The sequence below is a fragment of the Mesocricetus auratus genome, unplaced genomic scaffold, assembly GCF_017639785.1.
Source record: "Mesocricetus auratus isolate SY011 unplaced genomic scaffold, BCM_Maur_2.0 Super-Scaffold_100006, whole genome shotgun sequence".
NCBI lineage: Eukaryota > Metazoa > Chordata > Mammalia > Rodentia > Cricetidae > Mesocricetus > Mesocricetus auratus.
The window spans coordinates 50,662,511-50,682,947 of NW_024429190.1; the positions used below are offsets into that span (position 1 = coordinate 50,662,511).

General features: G+C 39.3%; 1 protein-coding gene across 3 annotated transcripts in view; it reads right to left on the reverse strand.

Moving 5' to 3' along the window:
• Positions 1-8: 8 nt before the first annotated feature.
• The window catches only part of Corin (corin, serine peptidase), a 196,819-nt gene continuing 176,390 nt past the window's right edge, over positions 9-20,437 (reverse strand). For all 3 annotated transcript variants that reach the window (XM_040747170.1, XM_040747169.1, XM_021233383.2), the window contains 6 exons: positions 19,387-19,500; positions 17,033-17,082; positions 16,710-16,884; positions 5,487-5,758; positions 3,247-3,380; positions 9-2,105 (listed from right to left, as the gene is read on the reverse strand). In XM_040747170.1, the coding sequence (XP_040603104.1) occupies positions 1,911-2,105; positions 3,247-3,380; positions 5,487-5,758; positions 16,710-16,884; positions 17,033-17,082; positions 19,387-19,500 (940 nt within the window). In that variant the 3' untranslated portion in view covers positions 9-1,910. The remainder of the gene's footprint in view (positions 2,106-3,246; positions 3,381-5,486; positions 5,759-16,709; positions 16,885-17,032; positions 17,083-19,386; positions 19,501-20,437) is intronic.

A 20,437-nucleotide genomic window follows, 5' to 3' on the forward strand; every position in this document is an offset into this window, starting at 1 on the left:
ATAAATGGTCTGGGTTATAGTTTTTATTATAAAAGGTTTCTAAAGAGTAGGAACACTTGCAAAAATACACTGTGAACATTGAAGACTCGTGTTCTCTTAGCAGAGTTGGTATTCTTCCGGTACTCCAGGAACGATTAATACTATTAGCAACTCATAAGACTAGAGATGAGGCTGTTACTAGTCTAAAAGAGCAGGTTCCTGTGAGAGTGAGTTATACAATGTGCAAATTTGGGCTGACAGGAAACTGGGCGCCACTGTGCTATCAGAGAGATAACCACTTTCCTGAAACGTGGTGTCTATATTCCATCCTTATTCCTCAAGGAAAAAATTATCATTTCATTTGTATGCAGAATTATTTAAAATAACTCCAACATGTACATTTTACTGAATATAAGTTTATCAAGGCTAAAAAAAGTTTTCATTAACTATGTGCCAACAATTATAACAAAACTGTCCAATGATCTTAAACCTTCATACAGTTGTGAACACAGTACAAGTGCTACACACTCCTTGTAACAAGTTTCAGAACAAGAGATGAATAAACACAGAAAATAAGGGTTGAAACAACTTTTTGGATATGAACTCTTATTGACGCATAGAAAAAGAGTACAAAATACACATATAAAATAGCAGGTAGTCCCTGTTTGGAATGCTGAGGCAGTCTGGTTGCTGGTGAAGTTTAGTAGTGCATCCTACTTGTTCAAAAAGGCATTTGGATGTTACATTAGTTGATGTCAGACTAATTCAATTAGGTGTATATGAAGGTTTGTGTTTTTGAAGCTTTTTAGTGGAAAAAATACTTTTAACCACTAATTGCTTCAAAAACTGATTTGCGTAAAGTGGCCCAGTGCTTAAAAACAACTTTAAATTTTTGTTTTAATTATCAATGAGGCAAAATGGCAACACCAGATGTTAGACATCATTAAGGGGAAATTGCAAAATGTTTTGCTCCATGCAACATTTTTCTATGCTTTGAAATATATTTCTGTGACATTTCTGATTTGGGTGAACACAGGAAGACCAATTTTCAGATTTAATTGGGTGTGGGGTACCATTTAATATTCTTTTCTCTCTGTTTCTCTCTCTCTCTCTCTCTCTCTCTCTCGCTCGCTCGCTCGCTCGCTCGCTCACTCTGTCTCCAAAGTGAAGAGGATTCTCATTCATTTCACATAGGCAAACAAATATTTCTACAAGAAATGACCTAATCATTGAAATCTCACCCATCTAACCGACATACATTGAAAAACCCCAGTAATGGGGAACGTTCTATGGAAATTTTCTATGAAATTGCAATCTTAGTTTGAATGCAGGAAGGGTAGAATTATACTTCTGAGTGTCAGTTTCGATGGCTAGAGAATTTCACATTCTGTGTGTCTTGCAGTTTCAACTATCTAGAGCAATACTGTGGGTCTTTTCACTTTTATAATCTCCAAATTATTTAGAAGAGTCTAGAAAATAAAGCAAGCATGTGCATGATCATGGCTTTTTAAAAGCCAGGCTCCAAAGTTAGTTCTGAAATCTGCCCACTAAGCCAATGTGCTTGAACGAGACCCAGCAGTGTGTCTCCTTGTGTTTGTTGTGATACTATGAAAAGCAACTTCCTGTAACTTGTTACTGTAGAGCTCCAAATGTTGTTCCTACGGAGCTGATAATTCCACACTACATTCAAAGTTATCCTAGGGAAAGAACAAAACCAACTTTGCTCTGTGTTTTTAAAAGAACACATGAAATGAATGAATGATAAAGTTGAAAAAAATAAAAGGCGGAGTAAAACAGATGTGATGCAAACCAGAGGTCATGCAATGCATGTTGAGCGCCCTGTCCATGAAAAGCCCATTTGTGCAGCTCTAAGCAGGACACTCCTCACAGTCAAGAGGGCTGTTGGTGTGGGTTTCTGGCTGAGTCTCTGATCATTCTTGAAATTCCTTTTGGAGAAAGGTCTGGATATATATTTGTCTTTCAATCCATTCAACAAAGTAGGACACGTTGCTATACACCCCAGGCCCCAGAACTTTGGAAAAGCAGACGGAGCCCCATGAAGTTAAACCAAATAATGTCCACTGTCCTCCGGGTCGCTCACAAACCAGAGGCCCACCACTGTCTCCCTGCAAGAAATAGCAATAGATATTAGTCATGGGATTTCAGAGGTCTAGCAGCAGGGTTATCATCTTAAGGGTACAATAAAGTCCAAACCAGCTTAACTCAATTGGAAAATGTCAACAAAGTTTTCCACCGTAAACCTGGAATGGTATCTGCTTTCCACTGAATAAACAAGTCTTTCCAATAAACATGATGGATTCTGAACTTAAAAGGGATAAATGTAATTTGTAAAGAGGTTTTGTTCTTGTCATGAGACCTGAAGACTCTTAGTTACTTCCTGAATGTAACAAAATGTTGTAAAAAAAAAAAGACTTGATGTATCTAAACTAATTATCTCAAAACATTTTATTCTTTAAATTGGATTGATCTTATAAAAGTAAAAATTACCCAAAATGGAAAATAAACACACACACACCCCCAATAATCAGTTGTACAAAATGTTCTAAAGTGAACCATCACAAATGGCCTGTAATTATGTAGGGCTAATGGCAAGCATAGTTTATCTGTTTAATTCTAAAATCTGGGGAGCAGCCTGATCACTCCAAAACAGCAGAACAGCATCGCAGAAAACCCACCACCTGCTCCTCCCTTGCCAGCTTCTCTGTGCACTTGCCCATCTGAACGCCAGAGACCGTTCAGCACAGTAGCTGCTGAGTGTTACATTGAAGTAGAAACACTTCCCTACACTGCTAAAAGGCACGCTTTGCAGATTGCAATGGCCATACATCCTGTCTGAGGTTGGAAGCAGTGACATTTGACAGACTGATAATCAAATGAGGGCCACCAGATCTCAAGCAATACCAGGGTCCTCACATTAGAAGCAAGTTCTATCACACACTGTGGGAACTGGGGTGCCAATGTATATCCTAATGCCTTCGTGGTTATACCTGGTGATGTCCTCTGGTGTCCACCTAATGGTTAAGGCAGTGGATTTAAAGCTATGGTTTCCACTTGCCCCTCATAATTAGTCTTGTCCTAGCCACCAAAATGATCAAAGGAGATGCACCAACAACACAACTGTCCTCCTGGCAGTGAACGATTTTCACAAATGTTCCTGAGGGACCATGCATGGCTTATAATGAGCTATGCAAGCACATCAGAGTCATGGTGGATTCTGATTGCTGGCATAGTCCGAAGACAACTTACCATGCATGAGTCCACAGTGCCAGACTCGTAGCCAGCACATATCATCCGACTGGTGATAGTCTTCATGTCAAAATAGGACTGGCACTGCTCCAGAGGAATAATGCGGACTTCTCCCTCCTGCAGCTTAAAGGGCACTGCAATTGAAAAGAAGAAATGAAAAATTCAGGAGGACATGAAAATTACTCAAAATAAAAAATGAACAACATTACAGGAATATTTTCATATACCTAGAGAACCATTTCTTTCCCCTTAAATATCATCTTAAAACCTGATGGGTGGTGGTGGCACACATCTTTAATCCCAGCACTCTGGGGGCAGAGGCAGGCAGATCTCTGTGAGTTCAAGGCCAGCCTGGTCTACAGAGTGAGTTATAGGACAACCAGGGCTATACAGAGAAACCTTGTCTCAAAACAAAATCATCTCAAGGAGAAGACTAGTTTGAAACCCAATTTTTTAATTAAAAGCTTTCAATAGCAGTCCTCTGGTGAAACTGCTTATTTGTTTAGTGTGGCAGAAGCGTTGGAATGATTGTTTCCCCCTTGTCATGTGCTATGGAAAAACAACTTTAACAATGAAAAGGGGGGAAGCAAGGCAGAGCGCTTAGCTCAGCATATCTGTCATGTTCTCTAGGATCAGAGAAAACCTGCTAACCCTCAGAGGGAGGGGCCCACCTCACATGTGCCCTGTGGCCATTGTTCTAATGCTGAACCTTCACTCCTAGAGGCTATGCTAGACAGATTTGAAAAGGATGTTATCATTTGTTGTTTACAATAGACAGAATGTATGATTGCTGTCTTAAAGTTTTTCAAGAATAATGGTAGCTGTCTTCAAGCAAAACCTCATAAATCCTATTTGAACATCCTGAAAATCATACCGACTGTTCTTTGAGGAAGCAATGGGAAAGCAGTGCTAAGAATTAATACTCACCATTTGGGGAAAAATAAATGTGATGTAGAACAAGTTTAACAAGTCATCAGAATGATAATGACAATGAGACAGCAGCCAACAGGGCTCACACTAGGGTAGGTGAGGCTCATGCCATCAACATCTTCTGGACCACAAATGCTTTTCCTCCATGTAACAATCCTGTGCGTTACAGGATTGCCTCATGCCTTCTGTTGAAGGCAAGAGACTAAAACAGCTGAAGTCAATAGTATCTTCATGAATGAATTCCATTGTGTGGTCTTCATGCTATCCCCAAACTGCTATGTAAGCTCTACAGTACCCTACTACTATAAGTTTATATAGATATTTTATGAAGAACACAAATAGAGACACTATGAACTACATTCTGTTCATTTCAATACAATATTAACCATAGTTTTTAAAAAGCAACATGTGTAGGAATGGTGACATTGTAAAGCAACACTACCTTCAAGATTCTTACAGGATGATTTTCTTGAGTCATCAATGTCTATAAACACATCCTTCCCATCATTTTTCTTGTCATACAGAAAAGAAACAGCTCAAAAAATCTGACTAAATTTCAACAAGAAAACAAGTTCCTTTAAATTGGTGTTCCTGTGGTTAATATCAAGATGCCAGGAGGCCAATATATACCACCATTCTGAGAAGCCTGGCCTTCTACATCTGATGCAATTATTTTGGTGATTCAGTTCTTATCCTAAACTTTAAATAGGTCAAGCTATGTGCAAATGTCTTTTAGAGAGGTTGAGAGTAAGAGGTTAAAAGAAAATTCATTTCTGCATGTTCTGTATTCAAATCACTTTCTATAAAACCAAGTTTAAGCAATTTAAGTAGTAAGATATGTATCACATTTCTTTATAGACAGATGTACTATATATGTAGATAAGAACAAATCAACTACAGAATTGGAAATGTGATCATGTAGCTTGACTGCAAAAATTCCACAAAGCCTCTGGGAAGTTCTGCCAAGAGGTAGCCCAAACCATTGCTCTCTCTAGCAGGGGTGTCTGTCAGTTTTCACCTTGCATAGAAGGTCCAAAACATTGGTAGTAGCTCCCTGAAGAAAGAGTCAGAGCTGTGGGGAAGGGGACTTAGGTTTGCATTTCAGGTGGGCAGATGTATGTGTCATGATGGATTCTTCATGTGTACAACTGGCTTAGAAGGAAGAATGAACATAACACAGTCAGAGCATTTACCCTGTGTGACTGTGATGTACAAGTAAAATGGGAAATGGTAGCCAAAGCCTAGAAGGAAGCCTAGTGCTTCTCCATTATGAGATGAAAAGGCACACATTGCTGATGACCCTGGCTTACTTTTGTTGCCCATGTGGCCCCAGCCTGTGATGTAGCAGTACGTATCTGGTTCCAGAAACTCCTCTGGGCTGGGTAAGCAAACAGGTCTAACGTAGCTTGTCTCATGGATGTCATCGCTCAGCTCCACTACACTGATGTCATAGTCCACCACCGCTCGATTGTAACGGGGATGTAGCAGGATGGTCTTCACAAAGCGGGTCTGCATGAAGTCTGACGGATGGTCCAGGTTGTTTATGCCAAATACCACCTTCCATATATCAGCATCCTCTCTCCTAAAACAATTCAAGAGTACCTTCAATTCTATCTGCTTTGATTGAACATGCTTTTAAAAGTAATTTTTGTATGTAAACAATGGCTAGTCCCAAGACTATCCTCACATAAGAAGTGGTCCCACAACAGTTCAAGGAATAAATAGCCGAGTGTTATTATATGAGGATGCAAAGCTCAGACTTCGTTATTTCTTTAATTTATTTTTAAAATAGAGAATGCTTCACTAATTTGCATGTCATGTTAATCTCCCATGTATCATTGCAGTTTTGGTAACAAGCACTCAGTCTTCTTGAATAGGGTGTTCTTATAAACAGAACTTGTTTGGTCTTAAGGCCAGGTACTTGTTTCATAGCATAAGAATGGTAATTTAAAGTTAGGAGAAAGAGAGGAACAGAGGCGGGAGGGGGTTGAGAAAGTAGAAGGAGGGAGAAAGCCAAGAGTAAGAGACCCTTCCAACGAAGAACAAACACCTCAGGGAAGTGTCAAGTTTTCAGGGCAGCTATTTGCAAATTTCAAAGTCAGGGTTTAAAATGACCAATTACAAACCCCAATGGTCAATCTCAGATTCCATTTTTAGAAGAGCATTTGTCATCAGCACTTCAGACAATTTTACGTTAAAATTAACTTTCTCCCCCAAGTTTACAGTTCTTATTGCTCTTTAGAATTTCCCCCAACCTCATATGTTGCTCACTGCCCTGCCTACCTTTTCTTCTGGGTCCTTCTCCCACATCCTTGGTATCAATACTGACATGTTCTGGGACACTTCTTCCCCATTCTCTATGCATGCCACACTCCCTTGATGATTTCCTGTAACCCCCTGGTTTTAAATAAACCAGTGACTCCTAAGTGTATATCATGAGCTAAATTCTCTTACCTGAGTCACAAGCTTGATCCAATTGTCTATTAAACACATTCACTTGGATGTTTGATAATGACCAAGATGGTCAAGGGTCATCCACATGATTGGTGATGTTTAAGCATTCAGAATTTATTTTCAGGAATCAAATGCTTCCTATCACCAGTGACTGAATCATTTCTTTTGTAAACCCAACACTTCAGCTATCACGAAGTCCTCCTCACTCCTACTCTCAATATATACGCTGCACCTTGCTATCTTACCTTCTCTATTGTTCTCTGCTCATGAACACGCTTTAATTTCCTTCTCATGGATATCAATGACATTTTATGTTAATAGATCTGTCTACTCTCTATCTTGCCCTCTTCTACCCCACAGAGTTTTATATCAGTGAAAACAAGAACTGTATTAGTACTTTCACATTGCAGTGACCATGCCACAAACACGGCTTAAATGTAGAAAGATTTATTTTGGTTCATAGTTTCAGAGGATTTCAGTCCACTGTGGTAGGGAAGGTGTGTATGGTAAGGTTCCTCACATTATGACAGCTCAGAAAGTGAGAGCAAGGGTACAACTAGAGGACAGGTTATAACTTTCAAAGACCCATCTACTTCTGAACCCTAACTCCTAATGAGTTCACAGCCTTCCAATATAGTACCACCAGCTGGAGTATAAATTTTCAAACAATGAGCCTAGTGGATGTCTTAGTAAGCCTACTTGCTGTGATACAGAACATGACAAAAATCAATTTGGGAAGGAGAGAGTTGGTTTAGCTTAAGTTCTGGGTCACAGTCCATTGAAGGAAGGAAGCCAGCACAGGAACTCAGGAATCTGAAGGCAGGAATTGAAGCAGAAACCACAAATGAACACTACTTACTGGTTTGCTCTCCATGAATTGCTCAGCTCATTTTCTTGTACAACTCAGGGCCACCTGCCCAGGGATGGCTCTACTACAGTGGGCTGGGCCTTCCTACATCTATCATTATTTGAGAAAATGCTCTCCATACAATCTGATGGAGGAATCTTCTCAACTGAAGTAGGCCCTCTTCCAAGATAACTCTAGTTTGTGTCAAGTTGACAAAAAATAAATAAAAAAAATAATCAAACGAGGGAGCACATTGTAGATTCCTACTATAACAGGGACCTTATTGATCCTATTGCTACATCCATTTGTAGGACAAGGCAAATAATCGGTTCTAAAAGACAATTGTTAACAAGCACTTAGTCTAAATTATTTTAAAGCATTATTAATAGACTCAAACCATGTAAACAAAGTCTCTTTTGATCACTTCATGCTCTCCTATTTTTACAGACCCTAGTTGTCTAGAGTAGACTACAGTCCAAGTTGTGGATATTTGTTGGATAATAGCATTAAGAGGTTATCCTTGGTGTGGACACTCCCTTATACTATGGTACAAAGAACTAGCCATTGTACCACTCTTCCTCACTTGCAAACTTCTGGTCAATCATTTATAGTAGACTGATTTCATCATGTAGACCAGCCATCTGTTATGCCAGAGTAAACATGCAATCATTTGGAGAGACACTGAAGTACCAATTCTTTAGATGTCTCCACCATATCAGCATGGGGCAGGGTGTCCTGGCTTCAACATTCAAGTTTATTTCAGTGCCATTAGATCTTTGACTCAGACTTCACACATTCTGTACTTTCACGATTTGTTTTTAAGAAAGAATGTCAAACCTACAAAAACAGGACGTCATGGATTCAATAAATACAGATAAATTGTAATTTTTCTAGGTCAAGCGTTATGCTAGAGATTACAACAAGCAAGAAAGGCATGGCCTCTGCCTATACAAGTTATAGGATTGAGCAAAAATGACTAATTCATGAAATGATTATAATAAGTTGGAGGAAGTGCCATGTCCTGGGATGACAAGATAATATTATAAAATTATGTTTCATTACATAATGCTGTCACTTAAAGTGCACACTTCCCTCCTTTCATCTTTCCTCCCTTTCTCCAAACTTTTGTTACATTTTCTTCCTAGCCTACAGGAGTAAGTCTACATAGCCATTAAGGAAATGCGACATTTACATGGAACTTTATTGTTTAAGTAATCTGAAGTCAACAACATTATTTCAGAATGATTTATTAATTGCCTCATTAGAAGCTTCTTATCTCAGAAACACAACAGCTTAGCTCTAGTTATTACAACAGTTCACCCTCTGCCTAAGTCATAAGTAATATTTAAAGTAATTGACCACTCTTAATTATTTGTAATAAAGTGAAATAACATCAAAATTCAGTTCTTAATTGATTATATTGTGGTTAATTTAAAACTAAAAGTAAAACTCGGGGGTCAATAAAACCAAAAACTGTTATTAAGTTACATTCACTAGTCTTGCTACACAGCCTAGCATTCTTACACCAATAATATCCACCAAGACGAAGAAAGGGAAAAGGTAGACAGAAGTATCCCTTTCTGTTTTGTTATGCATGTGATATGAAATGTAATGTTTTTCCTCTATAGCTGTGGAAGAAGAGAACCAAGAAAGCAGAAAGGGATTTCTGAAGTTAAGAAGTGTCTGAATGGTGGACCGATTTCATTATGTCAACCAGTCATTTTTCATGCCATGGTAAATGTTTACTCAGTATGTTTACCATGGCATGAAATACACTGAGCATGTGCTAGAAAAAAAGTCAGGAACGAAGGCATGGACAGCCTTGTCTCCAGGAGGAAGAAGACAGGCGGAAGAGTACTAGGCTACCTGGATACTCAGTGACAAACAGTTGAAGGAGGAAATCACGATACAAAGAGCCAAGGATATGGTCTTAAAATGCACAACATAAAGAAGACTCCTTCCCATTTGGATGCCAAACCTCAAAACAGCATCAAAGAGAACTGCGCCATCTTTAGTGATATTTGTGCCAAGGTTCCAGGAGCTGAGAGGGTTGCTCAGATGTGAAAGCGCTTGCTTTGTAAACACAGGGGTCTGAATTAGGTCCCCAGAACTCACACCAGGAAAAAGGGTGGTCATGTGCATTTCTAAACTCAGCTGGGAAGGGGAAGACAAGACAGATCTCTGGCGCCTGCTGGTGAGTCAGCCTACTCAGCAAGTTCCAGACCACTGAGAGACCATTTCAAGCAAACATAAAGTGAGAGGTATGTGGGAATACTTAATGGAAAGTCCCATAATTCCCAGGCATAATGACAATAACGAATGGGGTCAGGATGCTGATCCTTTGAACACCTACACCACACATTTTCTATTGAACATTGAAGCAATGAGTAATATCGGTAGATAACAACTGAGGAACTGGGGAAGGAAAGCTTATCAGGTGGATAGAAATTTACTTGTGGGTGATACAATAGCAGATGGCAGGGGCAGAGGCTATCGTGTTGATCTTATCTTCCAGGTGTGAGGGGAATCAGTTACCAGTGATAAGACTATAGAAAGTGGATAGCTAGGTAAGGCAAGGGCCTAGAAATATTAACAGAAAGGCATAAGTGTGTGTGTGTGTGTGTGTGTGCGTGCGTGCGTGCGTGCGTGTGTGTGTGTGTCCTTTAGTAATTACACATGAGAGGATTTTGAGAAGGGAAGGAAAAAATAATAGAGAATAGAAGGAAGGAAGGAAGACATGAAGGGTAATAGGAAAGAAATAAGGAAGGAAAAGATAGGCGTTATAGTGTATCCACTAAGTCCCAAAGCTAACACAACTAAGTAGAAACATTAACATTCACTGTCTGTATTCTACAATCACAAGTGATCACAGTAAATGGGGAAAAGGAAGACATATCTAAATAGTTAATGTTTAACTACACATGGATCCAAGCACTGTAAAATTGGAGTCTAGCACAGAGTGGTATGAAATGACAGCAATTATCGAAAGTCTTAGCCATAAAATGAGTAGGAGTTTGTTCCAAAAGAAAAATGTAGGAAATGGAAATGTCTCCTCCGTGAAGAGTGCTGTCTGTTACAGCTCATTTCATGTAATAGATAACTAAAGTCAAGCAGAGCTTTCTGCCTACAACTCTCCCTGCTTTCACCTCTCCATTCAAAAATGATTTGCAGACGATATGCATAAAATTCATCTTCTATGTGATTGAATATGTGTGTGCTCAATACACTGAAATATTGAACAGTTTAGTATTTGGGAAGAGTTGACGAGAGACTACTGACCCTCTAGCTGATCACTGAAAGACAAGAGGAATCAATAGTCATGTATAGTAGGGTCTTTATTACATTTTCAATGACATATTTCCCAAGCAGTGTGTGTGTGTGTGTGTGTGTGTGTGTGTGTGTGTGTGTGTGTGTGTAGTAGATGGTGATGGTAGTTGATTGGGAGGAATGGTAGGATGGGCAGGAAATACAAATTTGAATTCCATTAACAATATTTGATATTTAAATATGATAATACTTAACATTAATATTTGATCAAATATGGCATAAAATTGGATCAGTAACTGAAGACAGACAAGAAAGCCAGGCAGTGAGCCTTGGAACATTCAGTGATCCCAAAATAGGAGAAGCTGGAAAAAGAAAAGAAAGGAATAGGTCATGAAAACAAGATGAAAGCCAGGAGATTTTTCACTGTTCTAGAATAAAAAGAGAGTGAGTTATTCCAAGAAGGACACAGTGAAGAGGTGGTAAGGGAGATTCCAGTGAGCTAAAACTGAAAACTCACTAGTGGATTTGACAAAGTGGACAGTGTTACCAAGCCCTAGTAAGCATAATTTCTTAGCTGGAGAGGGCAACTATAGTGGGCGTTTTAGGAGCCCTCCAATGAACAGTGATCAAAATGGAGCAATAGTTGAAGACAGAAGTAAAGAGAGGGGCTTTTATGTCAGTGAGGCTAAGGCACAGATTTGAAAGGAACTGTCCAGATCCCAGGGAGAAACTGATCAGAGTAGAATGATACTGTCAGGAGTAAAGTCAATGAAAGCCTAAAAAGGAACAGCTAACAAGAAGGGGCACATCACCCACCACAACCAAACACAACAGGAAATATGATCAAAGATACTAGGAAATTTTTGGAACTAGGGATAAAACAAGATAAATGATATGGAAGAATGATATCTATATTATTCATGATATATGAGGTGAGATCAGTAGAGGATAATGGAGGCTTGTTGACACAAAAACAATCAAATAATTACTGTCTCTTGTGGGTGAAAAAAGACTTGACTATGAAAGTGTCTGTTGCATTAGTTAGATGCTCATTTGAAGTTCAGCATCACACATTGGTCATGAGATCAGTTAGCAACGTCTCCAACAAAGGTCAGCCTTTCTGTCTCAGGTTCGGTGTACTGGAAAAAGAAGCGATGACACCAGAAACAGTAAGTTTCTATTTCTTCTAGTTCTAAAGGCTTCCCTATAGCAAAGTTTTTTAATTAAACTTTGCCAAACTTAATTTGACTAAATCTTACTTTTAATCAAAAGTAGAAGGGAAACAGTTAGTGTTAGAAGTTCCAGAGACTATGGTGATTGGTAATTCAGGTCAACTACTATCTACATTATAGACTTCTTTTGTCCTGGAGAGAAGATTGGAATATCTCTATAGGAGGAAGAGAAGTGGGGAACATGGATCCAGATTGCAGTTTTTAAAACTACAGTTGCTTATACTTCAATCATGTTGAGAATAGTACCAAAGAGAAGTATGAGTCCAAAGCTGGAAATTCCTGTGTTCATGAACATTTTTACTGATGGGAATGTATGGAATCCTGTCAGAAGATGAAACGGAAAAACAAATTGTGAATGACTGACCTAGTTCATAAACACCAAGATGAAGGGGTAATCCTCAGGACACAACAAAGTCATCAGTAATTCCCCTTCTGGGTGATTTATAAAACTGTCAGATCAGGAGAGTTGAGACATTAAGGGCATGATTTGTTCTGTGACAAATAATAGGAGCTTCCTAGAGTTAAATGGAAAGATCCTCAGGGATTATTAAAGATCCAGTTGATGGTGAAAGTCAGACATGGCACAAATCATCTCTCTTTCTCTTTTTGAGTAGTGTTCTGTCTCTGTTCTTAAGAACATGAAAAAAATTACAAAATGTGCTCTTCACCTTGGAGGTCTTCCTGCTATATCTGGCAGAAGGATCCAAGGATGAAAATGCTGAAGATTCCTGTCAAACCACAGATGTTCTTTGGACCTATGGAACCATAAATGCTGAGAGGAGAGAAAGAACATTAGGTAATATGGGCAGAGATGCATATACACAGTCAAAATTCTGGACTGGCTGGGTTGGGAGAAATCAAGACACAGGAGACTTGACAGGGTTAAAGGTTGTGGACATGCAGCCTTGCATACAAGCTTCCTGGGAAGGCATTAGAAGCTTTGATCATTACTCTCTGTGGGCTGTCCCAGGAAGTTCATCCTTCAGTCTTTCCAGGGTGAAGGAAGGGAGGGAATCGCCTGTTAAGCTACCACTGAATGTCAATTTTTCTTCCTCCTTATAACCTTTGAAGTTGAATTGGTATTGAGTCATATGGGGCTTCATCTGGTCAACTTAGTATCTCATGGTTTTAATTTTTATTTGGTAATTTTAAGTACCTCTCCGTGGAAATGCAAAGCAAATTGCCTTTCCTTTCCCACCAATATAATTAAAAGAGACAGGATAAAAAGTCCCACAGATGGATCATGTTATGCCTTGCCAGAGTATGGGATCAGGATATGAAGTAAATCCCCATAATTGCAGCAATTGCTGGCCCCAGCAGAGAGTATGCCTGGCAATTAAAAGTTCTGAAAAGCCTGCAGTGCCACTGGAGAGACTGTAAAACAGAATTAGGTTGAGTACACAGGCAAGCAAGCACTTGTTTCGAGTTGGGCAATCCCTAACCTCATAAGGATAAGCAGACCCCTCTTGACAGTTGCTAAATTTTGTAATTCACAAAACTTCTTCAAGGTTTTTGGTAACATTTTCAAGTCATTAATTATAAGCACACGCCTTGTAAGCCTCCCTTTTCACTGTATGGATGCTCCAGTGCAGGAGGAAACTTTGATACCACATGTGGAAACAACAAGAGCAGCCCGTAAACATTAGGAGTGTTGCTCCCTTGAAGAGCCGTGGATTCATTTAGGCAATCACCAGTGATAGATGTGCTTGGCTAGAGTAACCTTCTGCTTGCAGTGGGCCACAAATCAGAACTGGAAAAGACATCTGGAAACACCTAGCCTCTTCTAAAGCAATACCATCACAGTGTGTTTCTAAACATACTCTTGGAGCTTTCAGTCATTCTGGGTCTCACATATGAAAATTCTCAAGAGAAGGTACTGGTTTGATACTTATGTATTATTTTTCCCCAATGGAGTGACCAAATTTTATCACAATTTTTTCATTTTATCATCATTTGTCAAGTATTCAGAATGCATGTTTAAATGTCTGTCACCTTTGTTGATTGGGGCTATCCAAGAGACTCCCAAAACATTATAGGCTATTGCTATTGCCCTTGACTACTCTGCAGAGGTGGAGGACCATGCACTTTAGACATACTCAGAGGGCTTTGAGCTGGATATTATTTGAAAGATTGGTTTTTGTAATATCAGAAAGTGACATGAAAACTTCTAAAGGAGGGAAGCAATCAAAAGTCCTACCTGTGAACCACAGCAATGACCAGTGAGAGAAAATAACTCTAAGTTTTCAGTATTAGTACACATACCTTGGCAGTAACCAACAGCCCTCTAATTGGTCTTATAACCCCTTCATCAAGAAGGAAATTGTGTCTGGTGCTGGAAACCTAGCCAACTATGTAGGACTAGTGAAATAATGGATCTTGGAGGAACTTACAGCCACTACTATTCTAAAGCAGCACAAACCCTAACTACATTCTAAATATTTATCTTACACAGACAGATAAGTATATTTCTTGTATCTCATCAAGGAAACCTCTCTTTGCAACAGATAGGGACCGCTACAGAAAACTACAACCAATCAAATGAATATGGAACCCAATCTCAACTGACATATCTACAACATAACTAATTCACTTAAGGTTCAGGGATCATTGCAGAATAGGGGGGCAGAAGATCAGGGAGTCTGATATGAGATTGTGTCCTGAACAGTGATGACACTAATAGACATGCTAACATGGATGGGGGTAGGAGGACTTCAGGAGACCTCAAACCTAGTGTCTTAAGGTTTCCATTGCTGTGAAGAGACACCATGGCCACGACAGTTCTTATAATGGAATACGTTTAATTGGGGGTGACTTACAGTTTTAGAGGTTTAGTTTATTATCATCATGGAAGGACATGGCTGTGTGCAGGCAGACATGATGCTACAAAAGGAGCTGAGTTCTACATCTTGATCCTCAGACAATGGAAGGAGTCTGTCCCACTGGGCATGGCTTGAGCACACATGAGACCTCAAAATGGGCCTTCACAGTAAAATACTTCCTCCAACAAGGTCACACTACTCAAGGCCATAGCTCCTCATAGCGAGACTCACTATGGCCAAGCATTCAAACACATGAGTCTATGGAGGCCACAGCTATTTAAAATACCACGCCTAGACAGGGTATTATAGGCAACTATGGAATGCTGAGAATAAGAGAAATCGTCTTCCACAGGGAAGAGTTTATAAATTAATTATCAAATATTGAGCTGTCAGCCCTGAAAAAAAATGTAAATACAAGTCACACTGTAGACTAAGTAGGTTTTATTTATGTATTTAGATGTGTGTATGTAAGAGCAACTAAAAGAAAAGAAGCCATGAATTTGAAAGAGTGTAAGGTGGGTACATGAGTAAATCTAGAGGGAGGGAGGGGTGATGTAACTATATTATAATCTCAAAAATTTTAAATGTTTCCTTATTAAGCTTCTCAAGGAGCAAACATCCATGTCTGTAATCCTCACACAGAGTTGAGTGTGTTCGCACCCTCCTCTAGAAGTAACATCACCCCTAGGAGCTTTGCCCCAGCATTGTTATAATAACAGCAAATGGGAAGGATCTCAAATATTCATCAACTTAAGACTAGTAGAAAAATTCATAAGTCTGTACAGAATAGTACTTAGCTTCCAAAAGAATACATTAGTGCTTTGGGTGCCCATCCCACAATGAGGGATGCTCTCTCAGCCTGGACTCTTGGGGGTAGGCCTAGGCCCTGCAATAAACAAAATGACAAACTCTGGAGATCCCCCATGGAGGGCTTCACCCTCCCTGGGGAATGGAGTGGGGATTGGGAGAGTCTGGGGGAAGTTGGTGGGAGGGCATGGGAGGAGGGGAGGGAGAGGGAGCTGGGATTGACATGTGAAGCAACCTTGTTTCTAATTTAAATTTGAAAAAAATAAAAAGGAATACATTAGTGTTACAAGAACTGACCTAGAGGGATGCCCATGTAATATTACCAAAGGAGAAGACCATTAGCAATGTACAAAATGTCACCTCAAATTGTGGAAATCAACAGCGACACCATGTGAACAACTTAATGCGATTGGAGCAATAGAGAAATGTTCATCAGGCTGTAACAAGGGTTGATTCAGGATGATAAGGAAGTAACAGAAAGGAAGGGGCTAAACAATGACTCCTAGGAAATGCAAGCATACTCAGAACACACCGGCAGGGAGAAATGCACAGTGTGTGTTAACAGCAATATTTTTTAAAGACACATACACATTTTTCAGTCTTACTGCTTGCCACCAGGCATGGTTCCTAAGGTTTTAAATAGACTACCTCACTTCTGACCCACACAAAACTTGTGGGAGAGATATTGTTGGGACAAAGCCTTGGTTCTGTGTCTTTGAGAAGCCTAACACAAACATTGTACCTTTAATTCTACTTCCAAAACTACCTACTAGTTGTTCATCTAAGCCTGATGCAGTTTCCAAACAAACCATTTCCATGTGTATTCATATATGTGCATAGTACACTTAAGATGTCCAGAAGAGTGGCTCAGCTGAGCTTGGGAGTCGGTCCTCTGAACTTCTTCATCTTCCCTCCCTCCTGAGCACATGCCATTGGTGAGCAGAAGATGAAAAGGACAGAAAGGTCTCCACAAATAAAGGCCTGAGAAGGAGAGTGCCTATGATATTTGCGCTGAAAAGACTTCAGGGAGTTACATACACCACCGAGAATTTTCAAGCAACAAATTATAAGATCCAGAGAAAAGTAAAATAGAACAATGGAGCTTACCCCTCAAAGCAGTGGGCAACTGTCAGAACCCACTTCTTGGCAATGAGGACGCAGCCACAGATGTGTCCGCTGGGTTCACTCTGCAGGGAGCATTGCCAGGGCCACCTCCCTGGACGACTAGTCCGACCCCCAAGGATCCTCTTGTTCATTCGTGCTGCAGGGCGGCGACCACAGTCTAACAAGGAGCAGAAATCATAGAACATGATTCATCACCAAACCCAAGTAGATTCTGAGCTCGGGTTGTCATGCATAAATGGTCCTGTTTGCCAGGAGCCACCCCAGTTAAATTAATGTCAAGTCCCTTGATATACCACCAATCTCACCTTGCTTAGTACACAGAAGGGAAATCTTACTTCTGCTTGGACAGGACTCCCTAGGTTTGGAAACATAAAATGTTATAATATTAAGTTGCATGCTTACTTTTTACCTGAAGCATATTATCAAAGTCAGGCAACACAGGGTCCACTATCAGGGGAGTTTCATACTTTCTGAGCACTTACTGCAAGACTTCTCAGGACTCAGGTATAGTGAAAGCCTTCAATGGGAGAATGCACACTAGTTGTTTATTTGATATCATAACAAGGTGCCACATTTGTGGAAAAAGAAATTCTTATCTTCTCACACTGAGATACAGGCTGAGAGGAATAAAATATTGCTTTATGTTTTTAAATAGGAGATAAAGGAATGGACACTTAGACTAGAAAAACATATTTCCCAGACTGCCAAAGTTAAACTGGAAGAGGTGACAAGAAAAAATGTGCTTGAATTCATTCTATAATATCCCAAGGGGCATAGCATGCATTTGTATGTATTTGTGTGCGTACATGTGTGCTTATGTATGTAGAGGCTAGTGATCATTTTTGGTTTCTATCCTCCTTAGTCATTCACAACATCTTTTAGATGGCATCTATTATTGAACTTAGAGCTCACTGATTTGGCTAGAGCGTCTACCCAGCAAGCCCCAGGGATTCTCCTGTCTCTATCTCCCTGTACTGAGATTATTTACACTTCCAGATATTTTTAGTATTAATGCCAGGGGTCCAAATTCAGGTCTTCATGTTTAGACAGCAGGCACTTTATCAACTGAGCTATCTCTCTATGCCTTGTACCTGTGATATCTGAAATGATGTTGGACACTGCCTTCAAATCTTGGAATGTAGTCAACTGATATATGTTCCTTGGGACCAAATCTTTCTTTCCTTTCATTTAGAACTATAACCTTTCTGAGAATAGTCCTGGATGTAGTATGAAAATTACACTTGAAAATGAGTTGTGAACTATTATATTTTTAAAAATTATGGCTTTTGGGTAGAGACTCATAAAGATTATCCAACCCCACTCCTTGTAGCAAACTTGTTACATAATAGCTCATTTAGCTAGTGAGTCAGGTCTACAACCCCCCAAAGTAGATGGTTATTTAATCATTTATTTGACCTGAAGGGCTTTTTACCCACCCATCTTAGAGGAACATCATTGTGTTGAAATAGTTAGGTCATTTGTTTGGAGAAAGTATTTCATTTGACCAAGTATTAAGACATCTGGGAGTTAAATTTGAGAAAAACTTAAGATTTTCTGAGGGATGAAAAGCTACCATTAGTTTTCTTCTTTGGGGTTCTTAAAGGGTCATATATCTAGCACTTACATTTTGTAGTTAGATAAATTAACTTGAGTTTACCATCACTTACACTATATAGGCTTTTGACAAACTGGTTTAAATATCCTTAAATCTAACCCTCAATTCCCTCAGCTGTTAAAATAAGATAATTATAATTCAGGAGTTTATTGAAAGGAATTCATGAATCAGTCTAGATAAGACACCCTGATTAGTACCTGTAATGTAGTAAGTATCTATTAAGAGATCATTCCTTGGGATATAGCTCAGTGGAAGAATAATTGCCTGGGATGTATGAAGAGTTAGCTTTGAGCCCCAGGGCCCCAAAAATGTTCTTATTAAAAATCAAAATAAATCATTTAAAAAGGAGGAGGCTGGAGAGGTGGCTTGGCAGTTGAGAGTATGTAGCACTCTTGCGGAGGACTTGAGTTCTGTACTTAGAATTCACATCAGGAGGCCTGTCACTCAGAGTTCTGAACCTGACATCCTCTGGCCTCACGCACCAGCACCTGCACTTACATGTATACACTCTCACATACCCAGGTACATAAACAAAAACAAATCTTCAAGAGGAATCCACTTTCTTTCCTTCTGCGGCCTCAATAATCAAAGGAGATGGACTTGTTTAGTATGTCATCAGTTAAGAGGGGAAGACTTTTAAGGCTTCATGGCTTTAGTTTTACTTTGTGTTTATTATTTTCTCATGCTCTAATTTTTGAACATAATTGCTTAATTTCTCCTGTTAACTAGTCCAACACAGTATCTGTAGGGAATGCAGCTGTAAGAGTTCATTTCACAACAAGACATTTGGAGACTTAAGATTAGATTTGAAGTTTTGCCCCTAACATAATAGTACCAGTAGTTCTGACTAAATATGAAATTTGTCAAAATGAATCCTATTTATGAAGAGGAAATAAATATTGAAAGGTGAAGGTTAAAAGATGCTCTGTGAAAGTTATTTACTGAAAGTTTTTTGAGTGTTTTCATGTTAAACATGGAGGAAATGCTCTTGATCAGCCCTTGCTCCATAATTTACACACATGGTTGCTATGGAGCTGTTCCTACCTGTGCACCAGCAGCTTCTGCAAGGTGGTCCCATTAAGATTCTCCCAGCTCCAGTGCAACCTCAGCCAATGCTGGCCTTCCTGTCCTTTTGTTCGTTCAGTTACAGATGGTTCTCTGATACAAGAAAAATAATGGGTAAATATTCAAAATATAATGATCTTTCTATGGGTGTTACCAATATTTAGTTACAAGTATATATCGCATTGAAAATCAATATTTCAAGAAAAGAAATTCATTCAGAAGACTTTGGAATGGGGCATGATTAGCAAATGGTGAGGGAGTTAGTAAAAGTATATATACATAGGCAATAACAAACCAAATTACTGCAGCTACTTTAGTCATTCTCTCTGCTGACATTTGAACACCATGGGGTGTTACAATTCTAACATCTAAAAGTTAAAACTTCCAAAGCCTAAAAGCAGAAATCAAAAGTAAACAATGAAGTTTATTTCTTTTTTCCATCTTTCTTTTTTGTTATAATCCTGAAATATAACAAGGCCCCGAATTACAGAAAATCAAAGGCCAATTACTACTTCAGTATTTTAAAATTGTAAGTGGACTTGGCAGTGGTGATGCACATCTTTAGTCTCAGCACTTACGGGCTAGAGGCAGGCAGATCACTGAGTTCGAGGCCAACCTGGTCTACATAGTGAGTTCCAGGACAATGGGAGCTACCCAGAGAAACCCTGTTTCCAAAAACCAAAAGAAAATTGTAAGTGGATTTTCCCCATTATATCACGAAACTTCATGCACTGAAAATTAAGAAGGACTTGGGAAATGTATCGGTGTAATTTTGTCATGTTCTGTATATTCTCACTCAATTTTCACCGACATTTTCCAGTGGTTGTATTATTCAGTTACACTAATTAAAGATGCTTCCACTGTTTTTTTTAATATTTAAAACCTTAAGTATTGAAGAGTTTAGGTCTTTATACAAAACCCCATCCTTTTTGGTTTAATTGGTTTTTCTCTGAGGTGATTCATATCTAAAGGACCAGGTCCATTAGCTACTTTGGGAAAAGACCCACAAGGTACCACATGTTGTGTTCCT